General features: G+C 39.6%; 1 protein-coding gene across 1 annotated transcript in view; it reads right to left on the bottom strand.

Annotated features, from left to right (window-relative positions):
- Window positions 1-8,866: 8,866 nt before the first annotated feature.
- SLC25A14 (solute carrier family 25 member 14) overlaps window positions 8,867-23,981 on the bottom strand; it is a 37,795-nt gene continuing 22,680 nt past the window's right edge. Inside the window, exons 6-9 of the mRNA XM_070462271.1 lie at window positions 22,930-23,054; window positions 22,005-22,140; window positions 10,280-10,360; window positions 8,867-9,309 (exon numbers count right to left, since the gene is read on the bottom strand). Of these exons, the coding sequence (XP_070318372.1) occupies window positions 9,268-9,309; window positions 10,280-10,360; window positions 22,005-22,140; window positions 22,930-23,054 (384 nt within the window). The 3' untranslated portion in view covers window positions 8,867-9,267. The remainder of the gene's footprint in view (window positions 9,310-10,279; window positions 10,361-22,004; window positions 22,141-22,929; window positions 23,055-23,981) is intronic.

Below are 23,981 nucleotides of genomic sequence, written 5' to 3'. Positions count from 1 at the left end.
GAAATCTGGACTAATGGGACACAGCAGTTTAACAACCCCCCTCACAGGACCAAGGCATCCTTGATACAGCACCATGTGATATAGATACCAATTTCAGTGCGTTTTCACTCTTAAAATCTTCTGAGGGAGTTGCTTTATGCAATACCAGAAAATGCTAACTAGGCATGAGAATATGAAAATATGATCACATGGAGCCAGGAGTCAGCTGTTGATGCAGCTGAAGCCTCGAAGCCATAGTCTCGCAGCCTGGCTGACCGGGAAAGATGTGTTCCACCTAACAGATCCACTGTGGCAGGCTGAAGTGCAGGAGGGCTTCACAGGCAACAAGGCAACTGTATGTTCACTGGATTTCCAAGCTGTTGGGGCCATAAGCCGCCATTGAGCTCAAAGAGCCCTCTCATGAGGAGTCCTAGAAATGACTGACGCAGCTGCTAAGGGTCTCAGAGTCTGTTTTAATGCACAAAGCAGCGCCTGTTTCTTTCAGATGCCTTCCACACAATGGGGCGGGCAGGATTCATTTGCTCCAAAGCGCCAGAGGGACTAAAATCACACCAAGAACCTGGGGGATGGGGGTGGTCTCTTATTCTTTTAGGTTTGCTTTCATTTGGTGTATGTTACCCAATAGTTTCATGATTGAATTATATTTCCCATTTACTATAATAAATCCATATTGGTTCCAGTTCTGTCTTGATTGTGTTGACATTACAGCACTAAAAGGATGGGGACTTCCCTGGTGGTCCAGTGGTTAAGACTCTGCACTTCCACTGCAGAGGGGTGTGGGTTCAATCCCTGGATGGGGAACTAAGATCCCACATGCTACATGGTGCAGCCAAAAAAAAAATTCAGTAAAATTAACTTTTTAAAACATGATGAACAGGCTGAAATAACAGTCATTGGCCCAATAAAATGCCATGCTGTCTTACAAATGTGCTTTTATGATTCATACAATTTGCAGATTTTCCCACTGAGCCATTCCACAAATACTAAAGCACATCCTATGGAAAAGCAAACTGATGTCATTTCAGAGGTGGTTTAAATGGTTAAGAAAATTGAACCAAGAAATTAGAGCTGAAGGCTATGAGGTTATTTCAAATGTGGAAAATTGGCTCATAATCCAAAATTCCAACTACCACTTTAAAATTATCAGGTGCCCTAGAAGTCTTATGCAATGATGTGTTAAATTGTTTTTCTTATTTACTATATAAATAGGAGAGCCAAGGATGCATGAAGAGTGCTTATAATGAGTTAGGCACAGCCCCAAATGCAACTGAATTCTTTCTGATACTGAGACACTGAATAGAGAGAAGAAATATCCTTTACTGAAACCTCAGGAATTAAGATTAACGTGAGTAGCCATTCTCACTGAGAAGATATGATGGTATTTTTAAAAAGCAACTTTATCACTCTGGCTTATATGCAATATTTTGATTGTGCTAAGCTAACAAAAATATTAGCCCCTAAGTTACACGTGTTAGTGGATAGAGAAGAAGTATTGATAAGCAGGTTCTTAGAAGTTTTATCCCTCCTCCCATAAATTTGTTTACAAGTCTAACAGCATACTTCTTTGCATGGGAGAAGAGAGGGTGAGAAGTCTAGTCACATGTCCAAACTGTTAAATTTGAAACTAGTGACATACATCTGTATCAATAACTCCAAGTTCTTCAATCAATAGTATAACATACAAACAAGAACACACCCCGCTGTGTATGGCTCACTTAGACGGAGGAAGAAGAGTGGGCTAGTGATGAAGCAGGTCATGGAGAATAAAGGTCAGCAAAGGAAAGATAAAGAAGAAAAATAAAGTAGAAAGCAGATAATAAGACGAAAATGATTTATTTGCAGTCCCAGGTCTCCTGGAAAGAATTTAAAATCTAATATTACAGTCAAGTGTCCAAGAGTGACCAACCACAACAACTATTGACCTTCTCTCTCCAGAGGTGCTATAAAGACATGGAATGAAATCGGTATTCTTTGCTGCTCACCTGCCATAAACTTTAAGTGACCCTGGATACACCTCTAGCATGGTACCATAAGCGTAGGCTCATGACCCACCCAGACTGCCTGGGTTAGAATCCCAGCTCTGCCATTTTCTAGGATCAAACTATTTTACCTTTCTGTGCCTGAGTTTCTCACCTGAAAAATAAGAATAGTACCTATCTTATAGGGTGACTGAAAGGATGTAAACAGTTCTATAAACATAATATACTTAAAACAGTGTCTGGCACATCATAAAAGCTCTAAGAGTTAGCTATTACTATTATTATCTGAGTTGTCTCACACTCTACCTTCTCAAAAAAGGGGGGCGGGGAGAAGTTGAAAATTTGTTCATCTTACACCCTGAAGATTTTGATCATCATTTTATCCCCTCAAACCTGAGGTTTCCTGATCAGACATTTCAGTTGTTTGAAGCTTCACATTACTGGTAACATGATAGATTTGCTTATTCCAGAGGAAAATATCCCTGTGGTCATCCGAAGTTAATATGAATCAGTCTGTAGTTTGTTACCAAGCAGCTTCACTGAAACCCTTCACTAGTCATCCTAATCAAGATAAACTACATGCTGTATTTGTCTTTTTTTTTTTAAGAGTTTTACTGAGATATAGTCTACATACTATAAATATCACCTGTTTAAAACATACAATGTTTCTTAGTACATTTACAGCAATGTACAACCATCACCATAATCTAATTCAGAATATTTTCATCCCCAAACAAAACCTTATACACATTAAGCAGTGCCTCCCTCTTTCCCCCCGGCCCTAGGCAATCATTACTTTATCAATATTTTCTATCTTTATAGATTTGCCTATTCTGGACATTTAACTGGAAATATACAATATGTGGCCTTTTGAGTCTGACTTCTTGCATTTAGCATGTTTTTGAGGTTCATCCACGTTGCACTAATATGTCAGCACTTCATAATTTTTATGGCTGAATAATATCCCATTATATGGATATACATTTGTTTATTCATCCATCTGTCAATGGACACCTGGGTAATTCCCATCTTTTAATTATTGTGAATAATGCTGCAGTGAACACTGGTGTACAAGCATCTATTTGAGTCTCTGTCTTCAATTCCTTTTAGAATGTATATAGGAGGAATTGAAGACAGAGACTCAAACAGTTAGGACTGGACATGGAACAACAGACTGGTTCCAAATAGGAAAAGGAGTACATCAAGGCTGTATATTGTCACCATGCTTATTTAACTTATATGCAGAGTACATCATGAGAAACGCTGGGCTGGAGGAAGCACAAGCTGGAATCAAGATTGCTAGGAGAAATATCAATAACCTCAGATATGCAGATGACACCACCCTTATGGCAGAAAGTGAAGAAGAACTAAAGAGCCTCTTGATGAAAGTGAAACAGGAGAGTGAAAAAGTTGGCTTAAAACTCAACATTCAGAAAACTAAGATCATGGCATCTGGTCCTATCACTTCATGGCAAATAGATGGGGAAACAATGCAAACGGTGACAGACTTTATTTTTGGGGGCCCCAAAATCACTGCAGATGGTGACTGCAGCCATGAAATTAAAAGATGCTTGGAAGAAAAGTTATGACCAACCTAAACAGAATATTAAAAAGCAGTCATTACTTTGCCAAAAAGGTCCGTCTAGTCAAGGCTATGGTTTTTCCAGTGGTCATATATGGATGTGAGAGTTGGACTATAAAGAAAGCTGAGTGCCGAAGAATTGATGCTTTTGAACTGTGGTGTTGAAGAAGACTCTTGAGAGTCCCTTGGACTGCACTGCAAGATCCAACCAATCCATCCTAAAGGAAATCAGTCCTGAATAGTCATTGGAAGGACTGATGTTGAAGCTGAAACTCCAATTCTTTGGCCACCTGATGCGAAGAACTGACTCATTTGAAAAGACCCTGATGCTGGGAAAGATTGAAGACAGGAGAAGAGGATGACAGAGGATGAGATGGTTGGATGGCATCACCGACTCAATGGACATGAGTTTGAGTAAACTCCAGGAGTTGGTGATGGACAGGGAGGCCTGGTGTGTTACAGTCCATGGGGTCACAAAGAGTCGGACAAGACTGAGCGACTGAACTGAACTGAACTGATGGCAATTCTATGTTTAGCTTTATAGAGGACTCATCCAACTGTCTTCCAAAGAGAGCTGCACCATTTTACAACCTCTCCAGCAATGTATAAAAGTTCTGACTTTTTCATATCCTTGCCAACTCTTGTTATTGTCTCTTTTTGATATGTTGGACTTTTTACCTGGGAAAATAATTATTTCTCTTCTGAACCAGTGGTGCCTGGTCATCTTTGTGTTGCCCTTTTAAATTCAGAGCATTTAAAAATTAATAGACTTTATTTTTTAGAACAGTTTAGGTTTATAGATAAATTGAGCAGACAGTACAGAATTTAGTCTTATTTTGTTCCTTGACATACAAGATTTCAACCAAGGTCCTTAGTCTCTTTAAAGACGATTTCCTTGTACTCACTGACTCCAAAGATTTCCTTCTCAATCTACCTTCAAAAGACCCTGGGTGGATCTAGTTCACATCTGACATACCCTTTTAAGTTTTTTTCCAATCAAAAATTGCAATTCAAAAATACAATGGGGAGCTGCTACTTATAGGAATTCTATGGTGAATATTTTTGTGAAACATTGAGTTCTTCAGGCATGTGAAATAATCCCCTTCAAATGTGATGTGGCCAGAGGCAGACTCTGACTCACTGAGGTGCCCTCACTGTAGCCTATTTCACTAAAGAAATGGGTTAGCCCTTAAGTGTTCAATCAAAATGCTCTATTCATCATACTGGTTACCTGGGAGGATACTGTATTTATCCATGACTAAGATAGGATAGGAATACTACACCAAAAATAAAAATAGCAAGTCAAATTCTGGAATTTGAACTATCTGCTCATGATATGGTTACTTAAAGGCAGCAATCATTAAAGCTTTGGCAATTTGGCTAAAGATCTCATTAGCTTCAAACCCTGTTTCTTCAAATTTCATGTTGAAAATAACTTACCTCCTTGCCTCCTTCACTCTTTTTCTATCACCAGAATATTGATCTTTTTTAGACAACTGTTTATGAAGGACTGCCCCAGGCTCAGTTCTTGAACCTCTTATCTAGTGACGCGTATTCCCTTAGTAATCTCATTCATTATCACAGCTTTAAGCACCATCTACATACTGATGATTTCCAAATATACATCTCCAGCCCATATCCCCCCTGAACTCCACACTTCAATGTCTCACTGCTTAAACCACATCTCTCCAAAAGTCTAACTGGCTCTTCAAACTTAACATGTACAAAATTATTGCCCCCCACCCCTGCCAAAAAAGTCTTGAACCTTCCAGAGTCTTCTCCATCTCTATGACAATATTGCCCTTCTCGTGGCCCAGGCCTTGGAGCTAAAACTCCAACCTCTGCCCTCTTTCTCTTTTAAAGCCCAAATCCTATCCCTCAGCAAGTCATTATTCACTCTTCTCCAACATACAGGAATTTCAACCACTTTTCATGGCCTCCACTGCTACTCTCATCAAAGCCACCATTAGTTCTTGCTTGAATCATCACATTAGATTCCAGGCACACTCTCAACTGAGGGGTCTTGCATTTGCTTTAACCCTAGACTGGATTCTTCTCTCAACCTATAGACTTCAATCCAATTTGGCTTTCTTAGTGTGCAACCCCACTCCTATATTCCCCATATCTCCCCCCGACTTTATTTTTCTATAAACCTTTTATTGCCATCCAATATACTATATATTACTCATTTATCTTTTTTTTCTCATTTATCTTTTCATGATGTCTCCCTTTGTAAACTATAAGCTCCATGAGGTGTGGATATTTGTTGAATGAATGAATGAACAGATAACCAGTTTAAAAGGTGACATGCATCTTCCCAAGCATCTCTATTCTCTCTTAAATAACCTATTACCCACCATTATCTAGTAATTCCAAATTTAGTTTCATTTCATTTAAATCCCATAGCATTTGCTGAACCTTTGCTATGCTTTAGACATTTCTATCAGGTCTTTGGATACAGATCAACTTATTTAACAAATATTTGCTGAGTATATATAACTGTACTCAGCACTGAGAACACAGCAGTAAATGAAACTGACAGAATCCCTATTTTTGTGGAGTTTACAGATTAATGGGAGATATAGATATTATTAATCAAATAATCACATAAATATAATGTGTGGTTATAAATTCATGGTATAAGGAATTACAATGATGAAAGTGATTTAGATTCGTGGAGAGGAAACCAATGGAAGGTTTCTCTGAAGGAATAACATTTAAACTGAGCTGAAAGTCAATTTCCAATATATACACACCCTACCAGAAATTATCTTTCTTGTACAAGAAATTATACCACTGTGAAAAAAAGTGGCTTCCTTTTCGTTCATCTATTTGGAAAGGAGTAGAATATCTGACTGGTAGTCTAAAAAATAAACAATGATAGCTAGTGGGAAGCTGCTGTATAATACTCACTCAGTGCTCTATGATGACCTAGAAAGATGGGATCAGGGGAGGGAGGTTCAAAAGGGGAGGGGTATATGTATACTTATGACTGATTTACTCTGTTGTATCGCAGAAACTAACACAACGTTGTAAAGCAATTATACTCCAACTAAAAATAAAAAGTAAACAATGAGGTATCATTACACACCTATAAGAATGACCAAAATCCAAAACACTAACACCAAAAGCTGGCAAGGATGTGGAGAAATAGGAACCCTCATTTATTGCTGGTGGGAATGCAAAATGGTATGGCCACTTTGAAAGATAGTTTGGTAGTTTCTTACAAAACTAAACAGACTCTTCCCATACCATCCAGCAATTGCACTTCTTGATATTTAACCAAATGAGCTGAAAACTTATGTCCACATAAAAGCCTGCACATGAATATTTATAGCAGCTTTGTTCATAATTGCCAAAACTTGGAAGAAGCAACCAGAAGTCCTTCCATAGGTGAATGGATAGATACACTGTGGTATGTGCAGAAAGAAAAAAAGAGAAAATGAGCTGTAAGCCCATGAAAAGACAGGGAGGAACCTTAAGTATATATTACTAAATTAAAGAAGCCAATCTAAGAAGGCTATATACTGTATGATTCCAACTATATGACACTCCGGAAAAAGCAAAACCACAGAGACAGTAAAAAAGATCAGTGGATCCTGGGGGTTTGGGGAGAAGGAAGAATGAATAGACAGAACACAAAGGATTTTTAGGACAGTGACTCTCTACCGTATGATACTATAATGGTGGATACATGTCATTATACATTTGTCCAAACCCACAGGATGTATGACACTTAGAGTGAACCCTAATATAAATGATGGATGTGAGGTGATAATGATGTTCCAATATACATTCATTGAGTCTAACAAATGAATCACCCTGGTAAGGAATTTTGATGAGGGGGAAGCTGCACATTTGTGGGGGTAGGAGGTATGCAGGAAATTTTTACCCCTTCCACATGACTTTGCTATTAACCTAAAACTTCTCTAAAAAAATAGTCTGTTAAAGTTTATTTTGAAAAGGCAGTACTTTAACAAATAAGAAGGTACTGTGGGGTGGTAGAATGAGACAGAGAAGGAATCTGACAACTATGTGCTAGCCTCAAATCTGCCACAATCAGGCTATGTGACTTAGGACACATTTTCTTAGCTTTTCTGGACCTTGTACATAAAGGGGAGTAGATCTCAGTGGATCCAAACTTGGTTTGGGTTGTTTCCTCCCAGGCTACCCTTCACACCAGGGTTATCATCCTAAAAATCACAAGCTGGTTATACTATCCCCTATTTTCAGCTTCCTTTGCCTGCCTCCTCCAGGATAAAAGCCAAACTCTTTCTTAGGGATATATAGAGAGCCTTCATAATTTGATCCTTTTGGCCATGCTATAATTTCCTTTCATTCTAGCCCATATTTCTTTACAAGTGCTCCTCAAAGTGTAATCCAAGGATCACCCACCACTGAATGACTGTGACAAAAGCAAATACCTCTTCCCCACATAAGGTTAGAATCTCAGGTGATAGAACACAAGAATCTACATTTTTTGCATGATCTCCAGGTGATTCTGCCTCACATGGTATTTGAAAACCAAAACCCTGTATTTTAGCCATGCTGAACGCCCCCTACCCCCATTCCCCTGCCTGGAATGTCCTTCCCTGCCTTAATCTACATAGTAACATCCACTTTTTAGCACAAATGGCACCTCTCCTGTGAAGCCTTTAGCCCAGATCCCTAGGCAATGGACAGTTCCCTCCTCTGTGCTTCTACAGCGCTTAGTTCATTTGTCAGGCAGTACCTATTGTACTGTACTTAGAATCTATTTACATGTCTGTTTCTCCCTGGACGTGACCTCTAAAGTAGTGATTATGTCTTAACATATTTTTACATCCCCAACATCTAGGAAATACTAGACAGACAATAAATGTTTGCTGAACAAATAAATGGATGGATAAAGATGAAGAACTAAACTATTCCTTTCACAAGTATTCAAGTGCCTACAATGTGGTAGATACTATTCTAGTATAAGAAAGTAGCCAGAAATTTTTGCCTGTAAGGCAATTAGAACCTTGGACACAGGGTTCTATTCTAAGCCTCTTTCAGCATTTTATCCGTGGAAACTGTCCAAAGGAGCCCCTTGTTTGCTTATTCACTCTTTAGGTTAGAACCACTTGTCTGATGTTCACAAGCGAGTGGCATTATGAGAATGAATGGCGGTGGGAAAGCACAATGCGCTTAGTCTGTTCCCATAAATGTGCTTTAAGAGTCCAGACTCAATTTCATAGTCACCTTATCTTTATCAATTTCCGGAGAATGTAACTGAAAGAGTTGGCAGATGAGAGAACAGTAAATGAAGACAAAGCCAAAGTGATTCTGTCAATAAATACTTTAATGAGAACTGAGGTCTGTAACATACATAGCAGTAACTGCCCTGGCCTATGCCTTTTGCTCTAGCCCAAGTCTGGGGCTAACAAACTACATTTAACCCACATTTGAAGAGAAGGCCATTTTGAGTATCATCCATCAGTATCCATCTTCACAGAAGATACCAATCTGGGGCCAGAGTCTCAATGTTAATACTTCCTCTCAGGGAAAAGTTCACATGGCAACACAAACACATGAGCAATTTTGAACCATCCTATCATTCTTCCACCAGAAGGGCCTTGGGAGACCAATGGTTCAGTAAACACTTACAACTTGATCAAAATACAGTAGAACACAGAAAAAAGGGGAAAGAAGAGTAGAAAGGTTGGCAGGGTTTGGCTCACGTCCTTAGATTTGAAGCCTCTTGAGCTGCTCATATGTAATAAAAAACTGAAGAGTAAGTCATGGAAGATCACTGGAATGATACTGAAAGTCAAACCTGGTTATAAATTGTATACTGCATTCTCTTATTGGGACACTTAGTCTCTGCTATTCTAAGTTGTACTTGCTTAAAAGTCTTTTTAAAGACTACATCTGGCAAATCAAGCATGTGTTGAGTGCCCATCATGCACCCATTTTAATTGTTGGCATTTAGCAATATAAGCATATTAAAAGTCTAACATACTTCTATTCTTTAGGGGCAAATAGGCCGCACACACACACACACACACACACACACACACACACACACACACATCCAAGAACATCAACAACATAAAATTCAGTGCTAGAGTAACTGTTACAGACATTAGATGATCAGGAAGAGGAATGGAGACACTATCTCCCTCAACCTATAGACTCCACAAGGGCAGGGAATGACTTTTCAACCCTGCAGTGCTCACCACAATACAAACACCACCACACACACCATCCAACTCATGGCTCTGCACACAGGAGGCACTCAAACACAGCTAAAGGAAGGAAAATTACCCGGGAGGAAAGAGCCCCCCTTGGTTCTGGATTCCTTTGTTCTATGAGTATTTTCTGTCTGATTATTTCCCCAGCTACTCTGGTCCTATACTTAGGGATAGGAAATGTGGACTATCACACCATAGATCTTCCTGTGGATACCTCATAGCAGGGTTTTCAAAACCTTCCTAGCCCCTTCCAGATTTGGCTATGCTTGTTGTTTGTTTTAAAGAGGAAAAGAAACTTCGGCATTTCTTTTCTAATCCCTTTAGCTTGTATTAGACTCCAACTGAAAGCCATTTCTGTACTTAGTTCCATGTGCAATGGTCATCACTAGAATAGATTCTCATTTGCCTAAAAGGCTCCAAAAATCACAATTTTCCTTCCCATAGCCTCGAATTACCTGGGAGCTTGAAGCATGTGCTTTCATTCTCATGTTCTCAAAGGATACAATGATGTTCCAGGGTCCAAGTCGAAGCCAGTTTGGCCAAAATCCTTTATAGAGTGCAAAAAAGCCCTCGTGTTTCCACATCTGAGGGAAAGATATAAAAAAAAATAAGTGAATTCTCCTTACACTTTACTTCTGACAATTACTGTTATTATAGTACTCATCTTCCATGCCCCTCCCCAACAACTTAGGATCCATGAATGATCCTTTTTGCTACAGACATACATTTTTAATTAGTATGGTATTCTAAATCCATCCACCCACTCATTCAACAAATATTTGCTAAGTACCTACAATATGCAAGATACTCTTCTCAGTGTTGGGATAGTAGTAATAACAGTAAACAAGAGAGAAAGCAGCTGTGGTAGCCAGCCTCCAAGACGGCCCCCAACGATAACCATCTCCAGTTATTCATACCCTTGTGTAGTCCCTCCCACACGTATCAGGATTGGTCTGTGTCACCAATAGCATATGGCAGTAGTTAACAATGCTATGCTATGCTATAAAAGATACTTTGCATTTAAGAAGGTTTTGCCTTGTTCTCTCTTGGATCATTTGCTCTGGAGGAAGCCAGCTGCCACATCATGAACAGAGGCCCACATGAGGGGAAACTAAGCTCTCTGGCCAACAGCCAGAAAGGAACAGAGCCTTCCTGCTGACAACAACATGAGTGATCTTTGAAGTAGATGTCCCAGCACCAGTCAAGCCTTCAGAAGATTATAGCCCTAGCTGACATCTGGACAGTTACCTCATGAGAGAGCCCAAAGTTGAAATCACTCAGCTAAGCTGCTTCTGAATTCCTGATCCACAGAAATTGTGGGATAATAAATGTATGATGTATTAAGGCACTGAGCTTTGGAGTCATTTATTACACAGCCATAGATAACTTATATGGAGAAGGCAATGGCAACCCACTCCAGTACTCTTGTCTGGAAAATCCCATGGACAGAGAAGCCTGCTAGGCTGCAGTCCATGGGGTCGCTAGGAGTTGGACATGACTGAGCGGCTTCACTTTCACTCTTCACTTTTATGCAATGGAGAAGGAAATGGCAACCCACTCCAGTATTCTTGCCTGGAAAATCCCAGGGATGGGGGAGCCTGGTGGGCTGCCATCTATGGGATCGCACAGAGTCGGACACGACTGAAGCAACTTAGCAGCAGCAGCAGCAGATAACTTACACATTCTCTGCCCTCATAGAATGCACACATCCATGTGTGTGCTCAGTTGCTTCAGTCATGTCCAACTCTTTGTGACCCAATGGACTGTAGCCCGCCAGGCTCCTCTGTCCATGGGATTCTCCAGGCAAGAATACTGGAGTGGGTTGCCATGCCCTCCTCCAGGGAATCTTCCCGACCCAGGGACTGAACTGGCATATCCTGTGTCTCCTTCATTGCAGGCAGATTCTTTACCACTGAGCTACCAGGGAAGTCCCAAAGAATGCATACTCTAGTGGAACTGATGAACAAATATACAAATTAATAATATTATATTAAGAAATGATAAGTACTAATATGAAAACTAAAGCAGGGTAGGGGAATAGGGAATTGGGCAAGTCACTGTCCTTTCTGAGTCTGTTTCATCACTGAAAATTCTGCATATGTAATGCCATGGCGGACTTTATAGAAATGACTGGAGGATTAGGTGAGGGACAATGCGAAATGTTTTGAATTTGAGTTTTCTGTTTTATACGATGGAGGTCCTACATATACCAACTGAGTGGTTATTAGAATTAAACGACAAATAATGCATACCAAAGGTCATAAATTGATGATGTGTTTTTTTTATGATGTGTGTTAAATTCAGTCAACAGAAACAGTTCCTGTTTAATGGATAAATATTAAGCAATTCCTGTGTGTAAGATATCATGTTCTACATTGAAAAATGTTATTTTGTCCTCTCACTGGTGAAGTAAAACCTACCACTATACTAAAAAATGAATATATTTGGATAAAACAACAATATGAGAGTCCAGACTTCTAAATATCCCTTAGAGGAGCAACCCCACCTCCAAGGAGCAGCTGCTGCAGGGCGCAGGAGGGCCGAGAGGAGCTACTCCATGTTCAAGGTCAGGAGGGGCGGCCGTGAGAAGATACCCCTCGTCCAAGGTAAGGAGCAGCGGCTGCGCTTTGCTGGAGCAGCCGTGAAGAGATACCCCACGTCTGAGGTAAGAGAAACCCAAGTAAGACGGTAGGTGTTGCGAGAGGGCATCAGAGGGCAGACACACTAAAACCATAATCACAGAAAACTAGCCAAACTGATCACAGGACCACAGTCGTGTCTCACTCAATGAAACTAAGCCATGCCGTGTGGGGCCACCCAAGACCATCGGGTCATGGTGGAGAGGTCTGACAGAACGTGGTCCACTGGAGAAGGGAATAGCAAACCACTTCAGTATTCTTGCCTTGAGAACCTCATGAACAGTATGAGAAGGCAAAATGATAGGATACTGAAAGAGGAACTCCCCAGGTCGGTAGGTGCCCAATATGCTACTGGAGATCAGAGGAGAAATAACTCCAGAAAGAATGAAGGGATGGAGCCAAAGCAAAAACAATACCCAGTTGTGGATGGGACTGGTGATAGAAGCAAGGTCCGATGCTGTAAAGAGCAATATTGCATAGGAACCTGGAATGTTTGGTCCATGAATCAAGGCAAATTAGAAGTGGTCAAACAGGAGATGGCAAGAGTGAATGTCGACATTCTAGGAATCAGTGAACTAAAATGGACTGGGATGGGTGAATTTAACTCAGATGACCATTATATCTACTACTGTGGGCAGGAATCCCTTAGAAGAAATGGAGTAGCCATCACGGCAACAAGAGAGCCTGAAATGCAGTAAGTACTTGGCGGCAATCTCAAAAACGACAGAATGATCTCTGTTCGTTTCCAAGGCAAACCATTCAATATCACAGTAATCCAAGCCTATGCCCCAACCAGTAACGCTGAAGAAGCTGAAGTTGAACGGTTCTATGAAGACCTATAAGACCTTTTAGAACTAACACCCCAAAAAGATGTCCTTTTCATTATAGGGGACTGGAATGCAAAAGTAGGAAGTCAAGAAACACCTGGAGTAACAGGCAAATTTGGCCTTGGAGTACAGAATGAAGCAGGGCAAAGGCTAATAGAGTTTTGCCAAGAGAACGCACTGGTCATAGCAAATACCCTCTTCCAACAACACAAGAGAAGACTCTACACATGGACATCACCAGATGGTCAACACCAAAATCAGACTGATTATATTCTTTGCAGCCAAAGATGGAGAAGCTCTATACAGTCAGCAAAAACAAGACCAGGAGCTGACTGTGGCTCAGATCATGAACTCCTTATTGCCAAAACTTCAGACTGAAATTGAAGAAAGTAGGGAAAACCACTAGACCATTCAGGTATGACCTAAATCAAATCCCTTATGACTATACAGTGGAAGTAGGAAATAGATTTAAGGGACTAGATCTGATAGACAGAGTGCCTGATGAACTATGGACGGAGGTTCATGACATTGTACAGGAGACAGGGATCAAGACCATCCCCAAGGAAAAGAAATGCAAAAAGGCAAAATGGTTGTCTGAGGAGGCCTTACAAATAGCTGTGAAAAGAAGAGAAGCAAAAAGCAAAGGAGAAAAGGAAAGATATTCCCATTTGAATGCAGAGTTCCAAAGAATAGCCAGGAGAGATAAGAAAGCCTTCCTCAGTGATCAATGCAAAGAAATAGAGGAAAACAACAGAATGGGAAAGACTAGAGATCTCTTCAAGAAAATTAGAGATATCAAGGGAACATTTCAGGCAAAGATGGGTTCGATAAAGGACAGAAATGGTATGGACCTAACAGAAGCAGAAGATATTAAGAAGAGGTGGCAAGAATACATAGAAGAACTGTACAAAAAAGATCTTCATGACCCAGATAATCACAATGGTGTGATCACTGACCTAGAGCCAGACATCCTGGAATGTGAAGTCAAGTGGGCCTTAGAAAGCATCACTATGAACAAAGCTAGTGGATGTGATGGAATTCCAGTTGAGCTATTTCAAATCCTGAAAGATGATGCTATGAAAGTGCTGCACTCAATATGCCAGCAAATTTGGAAAACTCAGCAGTGGCCACAGGACTGGAAAAGGTCAGTTTTTATTCCAATCCCTAAGAAAGGCAATGCCAAAGAATGCTCAAACTACCACACAATTGCACTCATCTCACACGCTAGTAAAGTAATGCTCAAAATTCTCCAAGCCAGGCTTCAGCAATACGTGAACCAAGAACTTCCAGATGTTCAAGCTGGTTTTAGAAAAGGCTGAGGAACCAGAGATCAAATTGCCAATATCCGCTGGATCACTGAAAAAGCAAGAGAGTTCCAGAAAAACATCTATTTCTGCTTTATTGACTATGCCAAAGCCTTCGACTGTGTGGATCACAATAAACTGTGGAAAATTCTGAAAGAGATGGGAATACCAGACTACCTGACCTGCCTCTTGAGAAACCTATATGCAGGTCAGGATGCAACAGTTAGAACTGGACATGGAACAACAGACTGGTTCCAAATAGGAAAAGGAGTACATCAAGGCTGTATATTGTCACCCTGCTTATTTAACTTCTATGCAGAGTACATCATGAGAAACACTGGGCTGGAAGAAGCACAAGCTGGAATCAAGATTGCGAGAAATATAAATAACCTCAGACATGCAGATGACACCACCCTTATGGCAGAGAGTGAAGAGGAACTAAAAAGCCTCTTGATGAAAGTGAAAGAGGAGAGTGAAAAAGTTGGCTTAAAACTCAACATTCAGAAAACTAAGATCATGGCATCTGGTACATCACCTCATGGGAAATAGATGGGAGACAGTGGAAACAGTGTCAGACTTCATTTTTTGGGGCTCCAAAATCACTGTGGATGGTGACTGCAGCCATGAAATTAAAAGACGCTTACTCCTTGGAAGGAAAGTTATGACCAACCTAGACAGCATATTAAAAAGCAGAGACATTACTTTGCCAACAAAGGTCTGTCTGGTCAAGGCTATGGTTTTTCCAGTGGTCATGTATGGATGTGAGAGTTAGACTGTGAAGAAAGCTGAGCGCCGAAAAATTGATGCTTTTGAACTGTGGTGTTGGAGAAGACTCTTGAGAGTCCCTTGGACTGCAAGGAGATCCAACCAGTCCATCCTAAAGGAAATCAGTCCTGAACATTCATTTGAAGGACTGATGCTGAAGCTGAAACTCCAATACTTTGGCCACCTGATGCGAAGAGTTGACTCATTGGAAAAGACCCTGATGCTGGGAGGGATTGGGGGCAGGAGAAGAAGGGGATGACAGAGGATGAGATGAGGATGAGATGGCTGGATGGCATCACCGACTCGACAGGCATGAGTTTGAGTAAACTCCGGGAGTTGGTGATGGACAGGGAGGCCTGGCGTGCTGCGATTCATGGGGTCGCAAAGAGCCGGACACGACTGAGCGACTGAACTGAACTGAACTGACTGATACTATAGATTAAGAAGACTTGATATGATTATCCTTACTAATCATTTTGGAAGCAAACAGTAACATAAGGGCACTATATTACCACAAGCATAGTGGTAATATGCTTGTCCCAACAGATCATCAGCAAATGCTAAAGGTCTCAGACCAAAATTGATGTTGGAAATCTGTGAAAATCAACCAAAATAAATCCTGGAGGCAGATAGCCTAGAATTACAGACTGCTAAGACAAGGGACCTTAGAGATACAAACCAATCTCATCACCTCTCACTTGGAACACCACAACAAGCCTCCCTCCTAACTGGTCTATGATCTCCACCTAAGAAGCCAAGCAATCTTTTAAAATTATAAATCAGATAGTGTTACTTTCCTGTTTAAAGCTGTCCAATGACTTCCCAGTAGATTTTATTCTAATTGTAAATTTTCTTCAATGACCTACATGATCCTAAATGATTTAGCCCTGCCTCTCTCCGGGTTCATTTCCTAATACTTTTCCCTTCATTCATCTGACACACACAGTCACAGCAGCCTTGTTTTTAACCCTTGAAAGTGTCCACCTCATTCCAAACTCAGAGCCCTTGTACCCATTCCCTCTTTCTGAAATGCTTTTCTCTCAGATTTTCTTGCGACCACCCTCTTCTCATCATTCAGACCCCTGCTCAAATAAATGTCACCCCCTCACACCTTTTCCCTCACCATTCTAGCTGAAGTAGTTCCCCACCACCATCAGAGTCACTATCTCATTATGCTGAGTTAGTTTTTTCATAGCATTTACTTCTTTATGAAATTACACCGTTTATTATCTGCATTTTGAGTCTCTGTCTCCCTCAACTAGAATGTAATCTCCAGGAAAGCAAGAGAGCAGGGACCATGTTGGTCTTCACCATTCTACTCCACTAACGAACACTCTCTGGCATAGTAAAGTCTCCACTAAATATCTGAATAAATATTTGTTGAGTAAATGAACACACAAACTTTTACACACATACAGTCACTAACAATCTCATGAGCCTAATGATTCCTTGCTGAGTTCCAAAACAGGGACCAACTTCCGAACACTGGAACGGGGATGCACCACTCTTTGGCTTGAGACAGTTGAGTAAAAACAAACAAGAACTTCTGTAGATACACAGAGACAAGAGGCTACTTTATGAAGTTATACATTCATTCAATAAATAATTTGCTGTGGATAGAGAGATATATAAGATATGTCCCTGCCTTCATGGAACTTACGTCCACTGGGCAGACAGACATTAAAAGCAACTACAACTGACTCTTGAACAACACAGTTGTCAGGGACACCAACCCTCTGTGCAGTCAAAACTCCTGGTGTAACGTTTTGTGAGCCCTCTGCAACCACATATTCAACCAACCACAGGTCGTGTAGTACTGTAGTAGTTACTACTAAAATAAATCTGCATGTAAGTGGACCTGTGCAGGTCAAACTTGAGTTGCTCAAGGGTCAACTGTACAATAAAATGTAACAAATGTCAATAAATGTGATACAGCCATACAACAGAGTATTACCCAACCATAAAAAGGAACAAAGTATAGGCATACTTCATTTTATTGCACTTTACTACACTTTGCAGATAATGGACTTTTCACAAACTGAAAGTTTGTAGCAACCCTGAGTTGAGTGACTCTATGAGCACCGTTTTTCCAACAGCAGTTGCCCATTTTGTATCTCTCTGTCACTTTTGGTAATTCTCATCATCATATTTCAAACTTTTTCATTATATTACCTTTGTTATGGTGATCTGTGATCTGTGATCTTTGATGTTACCATTGTAAAGAGATTACGACTTGCTAAAGGCTCAGATGATGGTTAACATTTTGAGGTATGTACATTGTTTTATTTAGACAATACTATTGCACATTTCATAGACTATTATGTAATGTAAAAATAATTTTTACATGTACTGGGGAACCAAAAAAGTTCATGTTGCTCACTTTATTGTAGTATGTGCTTTATTGTGGTGGTCTGGAAGCACATCTCTTCTAGAGCTATGCCAGGATTGATATATGCTACAGCATGGATGAACCTTGAAACATGTTAAGTGAAAGGAGCTGGTCAAAAACCTCACATATTCTATGATTCCATTTATATAAGATACCCAACAATAGGCAAATCTACAGAAATAAAAATACATTCCTGGTTCCTTAGGGCTGGGAGGATAGTGGGATAATAGTTAAAAGGCACAGGATTTCTCTTTGAGGTCATGAAAATGTTCTAAAATTGACTGTGGAGTTGATGGTTGCACACAGCTCAGAACATACCAAAAGCCACACAAATAGGTGAATTTTATGAATTAGTGAGTTGACCTGCAAAAAGATGTTTTTCAAAATATAATAAATGCTATGGGAGAGCAAGAACATAAAACTACACACACATATATAGTTTAATGGTCAGGGAAGGCACTTATGAAAATAACGCAATCTTATGGCAGAAACCAACACAACACTGTAAAGCAATTATCCTCCAATTAAAAATTAAAAAATAATTTCTTTACAGTATTATCCTTCAATTAAAAATAAATAAATTTTAAAAAAACAAAGCAAAGAGAGAAAAGATCCCACGTCATGTGGCACGGCCAAAAAAAAACTGTTTAAAAATGTTTTCAAAAAATAAAAAGGAAGAGAATTCTAACACATGCTAAAAAATATTAAAAAATAATGCAATCTGAAGAATGAGTAGGAGCTAGCCATCTAACAAAGCACATGGCATGGGTGAAAACTTGGCAATGAAACAAAGTCTAGTACTAGAACTTGTTCAATCTGTCTGGAATATAGAATCAAGGTAGCAAAGATAAGGATGTAAGAAGTAAAAAGGGATCTAATAATATGAGCTTTGTGTCTATGAGAAGCAATTCAAGTGTTTGCAGATAGAGGTTAAGAGGATGAGATGTACAGCTGCTCATTTCTACATCAAAGAGGAATGCGTCGTTCCATTCACCCAAGTGTACTCTTACAGATAAAATAATAAAGTATGATGACAATATACAGCAAAGTTGTTTTAATAGCAAATAAATGAATGGCTGGTAAATATAAGTACATAAAGGTTACTGTCAACACGAAAATATGTTTCTGACGATATCATACGGCATAGTTGTTACGAGTATAAACTTTGGAGTCAGATGAACCCTGATTTAAATCCCAGATCTGCTACTTACTAGGTATATAATCTTGGGTGAATACTTAGCTACCCTGAACCTAAGTTCTCTCATTTATAAAATGGCAAAGATATTATCTACTCTATATGGTTGCTGCTAGTTAAAGGATATACTCTAGTGTGTGGTACATAATAAGCATTCAATAAATGTTAACTATTACTGTATTACTGTACCCTCTATCTCCTATTAGCCAACCTTCTTGAAAGAGTATTTTACACTTGTCTACTTATCCTCACTTCCTATGTGTTTATCTGTCTCTCCCTCTTAGAATTAAAATGTCACGAAGGCCAGGACTTTTTTGTTCACCAACCTAGAACAGTATGTAACACAAAAGACACTTGAACAATTTTGCAAGAAATGAATGAATGGTTAAACACACTCTCAAATGGGCAGCAATCTGGCTTTTGCAAACCCCAATCCAGCAAACCTCCTCTAGAAAATATTAAACCCAACAGATTTTGCAGCCCTTATACTGGATCTCTCTATCCCAGTTATTTAGTATTAAATAACTTCTCATCCATTCTTGAAACTCATTTCTCCTTTGGCTTCTATGACAATAGTATCTCTTGTAAGTTCCCTCATATCTTTTGAACTGTTATCTTTCGGTGTCTTTCCTGAGTTCCTCATCAGTCAAGCCCTTAAAAATTGTGAGTTCTTTCTTTTGCCCTACTCTTCTCTCTATACCAGTGATTGTCAAGTGGAAGGGTGAGCATGTTAGAAACAGAAAGGAGGGCTTTTGCAAAACTCTACTCTTCAGAGTATGAGAATCATTGCTTCTGTGAATCACTAGCAATGGAAGGAGCATTACAATACTCCAGTGTGTGACGCAAGCAACAAACTTGTGAACTCTTCTTCCTGCTCTCCTTGGTCTCCCCCTCCAGAGTTATATAACACCTGTACACTACTGTTTCCTCAAGTTCTTACCTCCACCCCTGAACCTCCAAGTTAAGACTAGGATATCCAAATACATTCACTGGGTATTCCCCACGCACCTCAAACTAAGTATCACAGAACTGTGATGTCCCCCACAAAACCTGCTCCTTTTCCTGTAATGTCTCTGTCAATAAAAGTCACCACATGGTCACCCAAACCAAAAACTGGCAAGTTATCTCTGACACCGTCTTTCTCCCCCACCTCTCCACACCAAGTCAACCAAATCCTGTTGACTTTATCAATTAAAGTCTATCCCTAAAAAAAAAAAAAAGTCTATCCCTACTGTTCATGCCAAGTTCAGCCTCTCATCACCTCTTGCTCAGGCCACTCTAAGAGCCTCCCACCAAGTTTCCCTATCCCTAGGTCAGCAGTTCTCTAAGTGTGGTCCCAAACTAGCAGCATCAGTATTGCCTGGGAACTGGTTAGAAATGCAAATTCTCAGGTCCTACTCCAAACTTACTGAATCACAGTCTGGTGATGGGGCCTAACCATCTGCATTTTAACAAGCCCTCCAGGTGGCACAGATACATGTTAAAGTTTTCAGGCTTATTCCCTTGGTTTTATGGTTTTCAACCTTGGGTGAGCATTGCAATCATCTGAGGAGTTTTGAAAATCCTGACAATCTGGTTCCTACTCCAGACATTCTGAGCAGTGGTCCCCATCCTTTTTGGCACCAGGGACCAGTTTTGTAGAAGACAATTTTTCCATGGACTGGGGGAGCAAGACGGTTTTGAGATAATTCAAGCATATTACATTTATTGTGCACTTTATTTCCATTACTATTACATCAGCTTCATTTAAGATCATCAGGCATTAGACCCCAGACGGTGGGGATCCCTATTCTGATGTCAATGGTCTAAGGTGAGCACAGAAGCTGAGAACATTCCCCAGGTGATTCCAATGTGCACTTAAGATTGAGAACCACTATCTTAGATCCACTCTCCACAAAGCCAGCATGATCTATTTAAAACATAAATCTGACCTGATTAAATCTTTCAAGAGCACCTCATCAACTAAAAAAAATAAGCCCAAGCATCTCAACATAGCATTTAATATCCTTTATAACTTAACTAACCCTCAGCCACCAACATAGGGAAGGCACCATGGTGTAGTTAAAAATGTTGGTTTGAAACCAATGGTCTGAGTTGAAATCCCAGCTCTCCCACCTACTAGCTGTGAAACCCTGGGCAGGTTAATTAACCTCTTAGTGCTTCAGTGTGCTGTAATTGTGAGGATTAAATGAATGAATACATGTAAGTCTCGTTAGAACAGTCCCTGATAAAGCACTCAACAGATGTGAGTTATTATATTCAGTATTCTTCCATCTACAGGAAACCTATCCCAAATTTCCAAACTGGACTAAAATTTCCTCCCATAGAGCCCTGAGTTTATCACTTAACAAGAAGTGTTGATTATCTGTTTGTATACCTGCAATACACTGTAATTTCTCTGTTTCTACTAAAATGGTGCCTGGGGACATCCCTGGCAGTAGTGAATAAGAATCCACCTGCCAATACAGGGGACATGGGTTTGATCCCTGATTCAGGAGGATGAAGACCCAGCACAACCAATAACTAATTAAAAAATAAAATATTAATAAAATAAAATGGTATCTGATAGATAATAGTTAACTGAACTGATAACAGCAGAGAAACCATATGATAGTATCATATTTTAGCTCCAAATTTGCTTTTTTAGAAGTATTATTACTAGTGGTTATATAGTGCATAATACCAGTATGATTCTCAGCTTCCTACAAACATAACACAGCAGAAACTTTCAAAGCCAAACTGGGAACAATAGTACAATACTGAACTAGAATCGAGTATCAGATTTTCTATTATAGCATCTCTGCCTTGTCTGAAGTGGGCAAATGTGGAATACGTCAGGTCCTTTTCATCAGTAATTCTACATGGTGCTATTGATAAGGTATCCTGAAGTCTTAAGCATTCAAACTGGAATAATAATATCAAGGACCACTAAGCATCAGCAGATTACCAAGGAGATAGTTTTCCTACCTGGCAATTACTCTGAGAGGCTACTAAAAATAGACATAATGATTCTTCCATCTTCAGAGCAGCAACTAAGAATAAGGCCTGCAAGAAGGTCTGAGGCATCAAAGAAAATAAAAAACACAATCCAACTTCACTATGTGCATACCTTTAAAATGCCATCCAAAGTGCCCTTATAGAGGTCCACGTGTCCCACAATCGCCCTCTGGTTCATCATGCGAGTTCGTACCACATCAACTGGATTGGAAGCCAGAGCCCCAGCCAAGCCACATGTAAAGCTGGAACTAAAGATAAAAACTGTAAGAAGACAAACTGCCCCACTTCCACCTCTGCCCGCGTAAACAGAAATTAGGTCAAACATAAATGTACAATGAGTCAGACATCACAGAAAACCTGGCACTTGCTCTTTTATTACAAACTAAAGAGAAAGGAAATCTTTGCTAAAGAGACATTAGTCAAAAGCTGTCCCCTTCACTTTTCAATCCAAAATTCATATGGCCTTTAAAAAAAAAGAGAGAGAGAGAGAGAGTCTGTAAGTCTAGGAAGTTTCCTAAGTAGGAAGTATTATGCATCATCTATTAGTTATGTACAATTTTCAAGTCACAACATCATATGCAGAAGGAGTTTGAGTAGTAAAATATCATAAAAGTTGCAAGATGAAAAAAATGTAAGATGAAATGAGCAACATTTCAGTCCAAAACTGTGGTCTTGCTTCATAAGCCCTATAAAATTTCACCCTTTTATTTTTTTTATCATTGAGAAAATTTGCTTTCTGACCCAAAATTAATCAAAGCAAATAACCAGATGAGTTTAAAAGGTATAGAGTGTATATATGAACAAATTCAAATACTGCAGACATCTGGAATTAGACACTGCTCCCAAGTACCAAAGGGCCTACTGCATCTGGAATCTCTGTACGTTTATCAGAAGGCTTGAAGTTCTGGTGATGAGAGAGAAAAAGGTATTTAGGCCATATGTACTCATTACCAATTCTAGATGAGGACTTCAGTGAAAGATGCTTTTTGTGCTTGAAGTACTGACAATATGGAATGAACACAACCTATCTGACTTACACAAAGTGAGTTAAGATTGTGTCTCCCATCAGCCCTGACAATATCAAGTGCTTCTTCGTAATATCATACACTGGTAGCTCTACTCCCACAACGATGGCAGCCCGCTGAGCAGTCGGGACAACACCCTACAAAACATAAGTGACATGAGACACTGCGGAAATACATTGGTAGTGAGTTAAGTCAAAAGGTGAACAAAATAGGCCAGGAATTTAAAAATGGCAGAAAAAAATCCAAGTCTGCAGCATAAGATCACTCTTTCACATCAATTGCATATATTGAAACACTTGTAAATTCCCAATTCACTTACTGTACTAAAAATGAAATCACTGATATGACACCTAAAGCACAAACAACGAAAGAAAAATAGATAAATGGACTTCATCATAATTAAACATTCTTGTGATTAGTAAAACGACAACCCACACAATGGGAGAAAATATTTGCAAATCATATATCTGGACTAGTACAAAGCATATATTATATTAATATATGGCCTAGTATCCAAAATATATAAAGAACTGTTACAACTCGACAATAAAAGGACAAACAACCCAATTTTTAAAATGTGCAAAAGACAAAGACAGAAATATAGATCAATGGAACAAAATAGAAAGCCCAGAGATAAATCCACATACCTATGGACACCTTATCTTCAACAAAGGAGGCAAGAATATACAATGGAAAAAAGACAACCTCTTTAACAAGTGGTGCTGGGAAAACTGGTCAACCACTTGTAAAAGAATGAAACTAGAACACCTTCTAACACCATACACAAAAATAAACTCAAAATGGATTAAAGATCTAAATGTAAGACCAGAAACTATAAAACTCCTAGAGGAGAACATAGGCAAAACACTCTGACATAAATCACAGCAAGATCCTCTATGACCCACCTCCCAGAATATTGGAAATAAAAACAAAAATAAACAAATGGGACCTAATGAAACTTAAAAGCTTTTGCACAACAAAGGAAACTATAAGCAAGGTGAAAAGACAGCCCTCAGAATGGGAGAAAATAATAGCAAAGGAAGCAACAGACAAAGGATTAATCT

Source organism: Odocoileus virginianus, unplaced genomic scaffold, assembly GCF_023699985.2.
Source record: "Odocoileus virginianus isolate 20LAN1187 ecotype Illinois unplaced genomic scaffold, Ovbor_1.2 Unplaced_Scaffold_2, whole genome shotgun sequence".
Lineage (NCBI taxonomy): Eukaryota > Metazoa > Chordata > Mammalia > Artiodactyla > Cervidae > Odocoileus > Odocoileus virginianus.
Note: the sequence above shows the minus strand (reverse complement) of the source record. Positions and strands in the feature narration are given on the sequence as shown.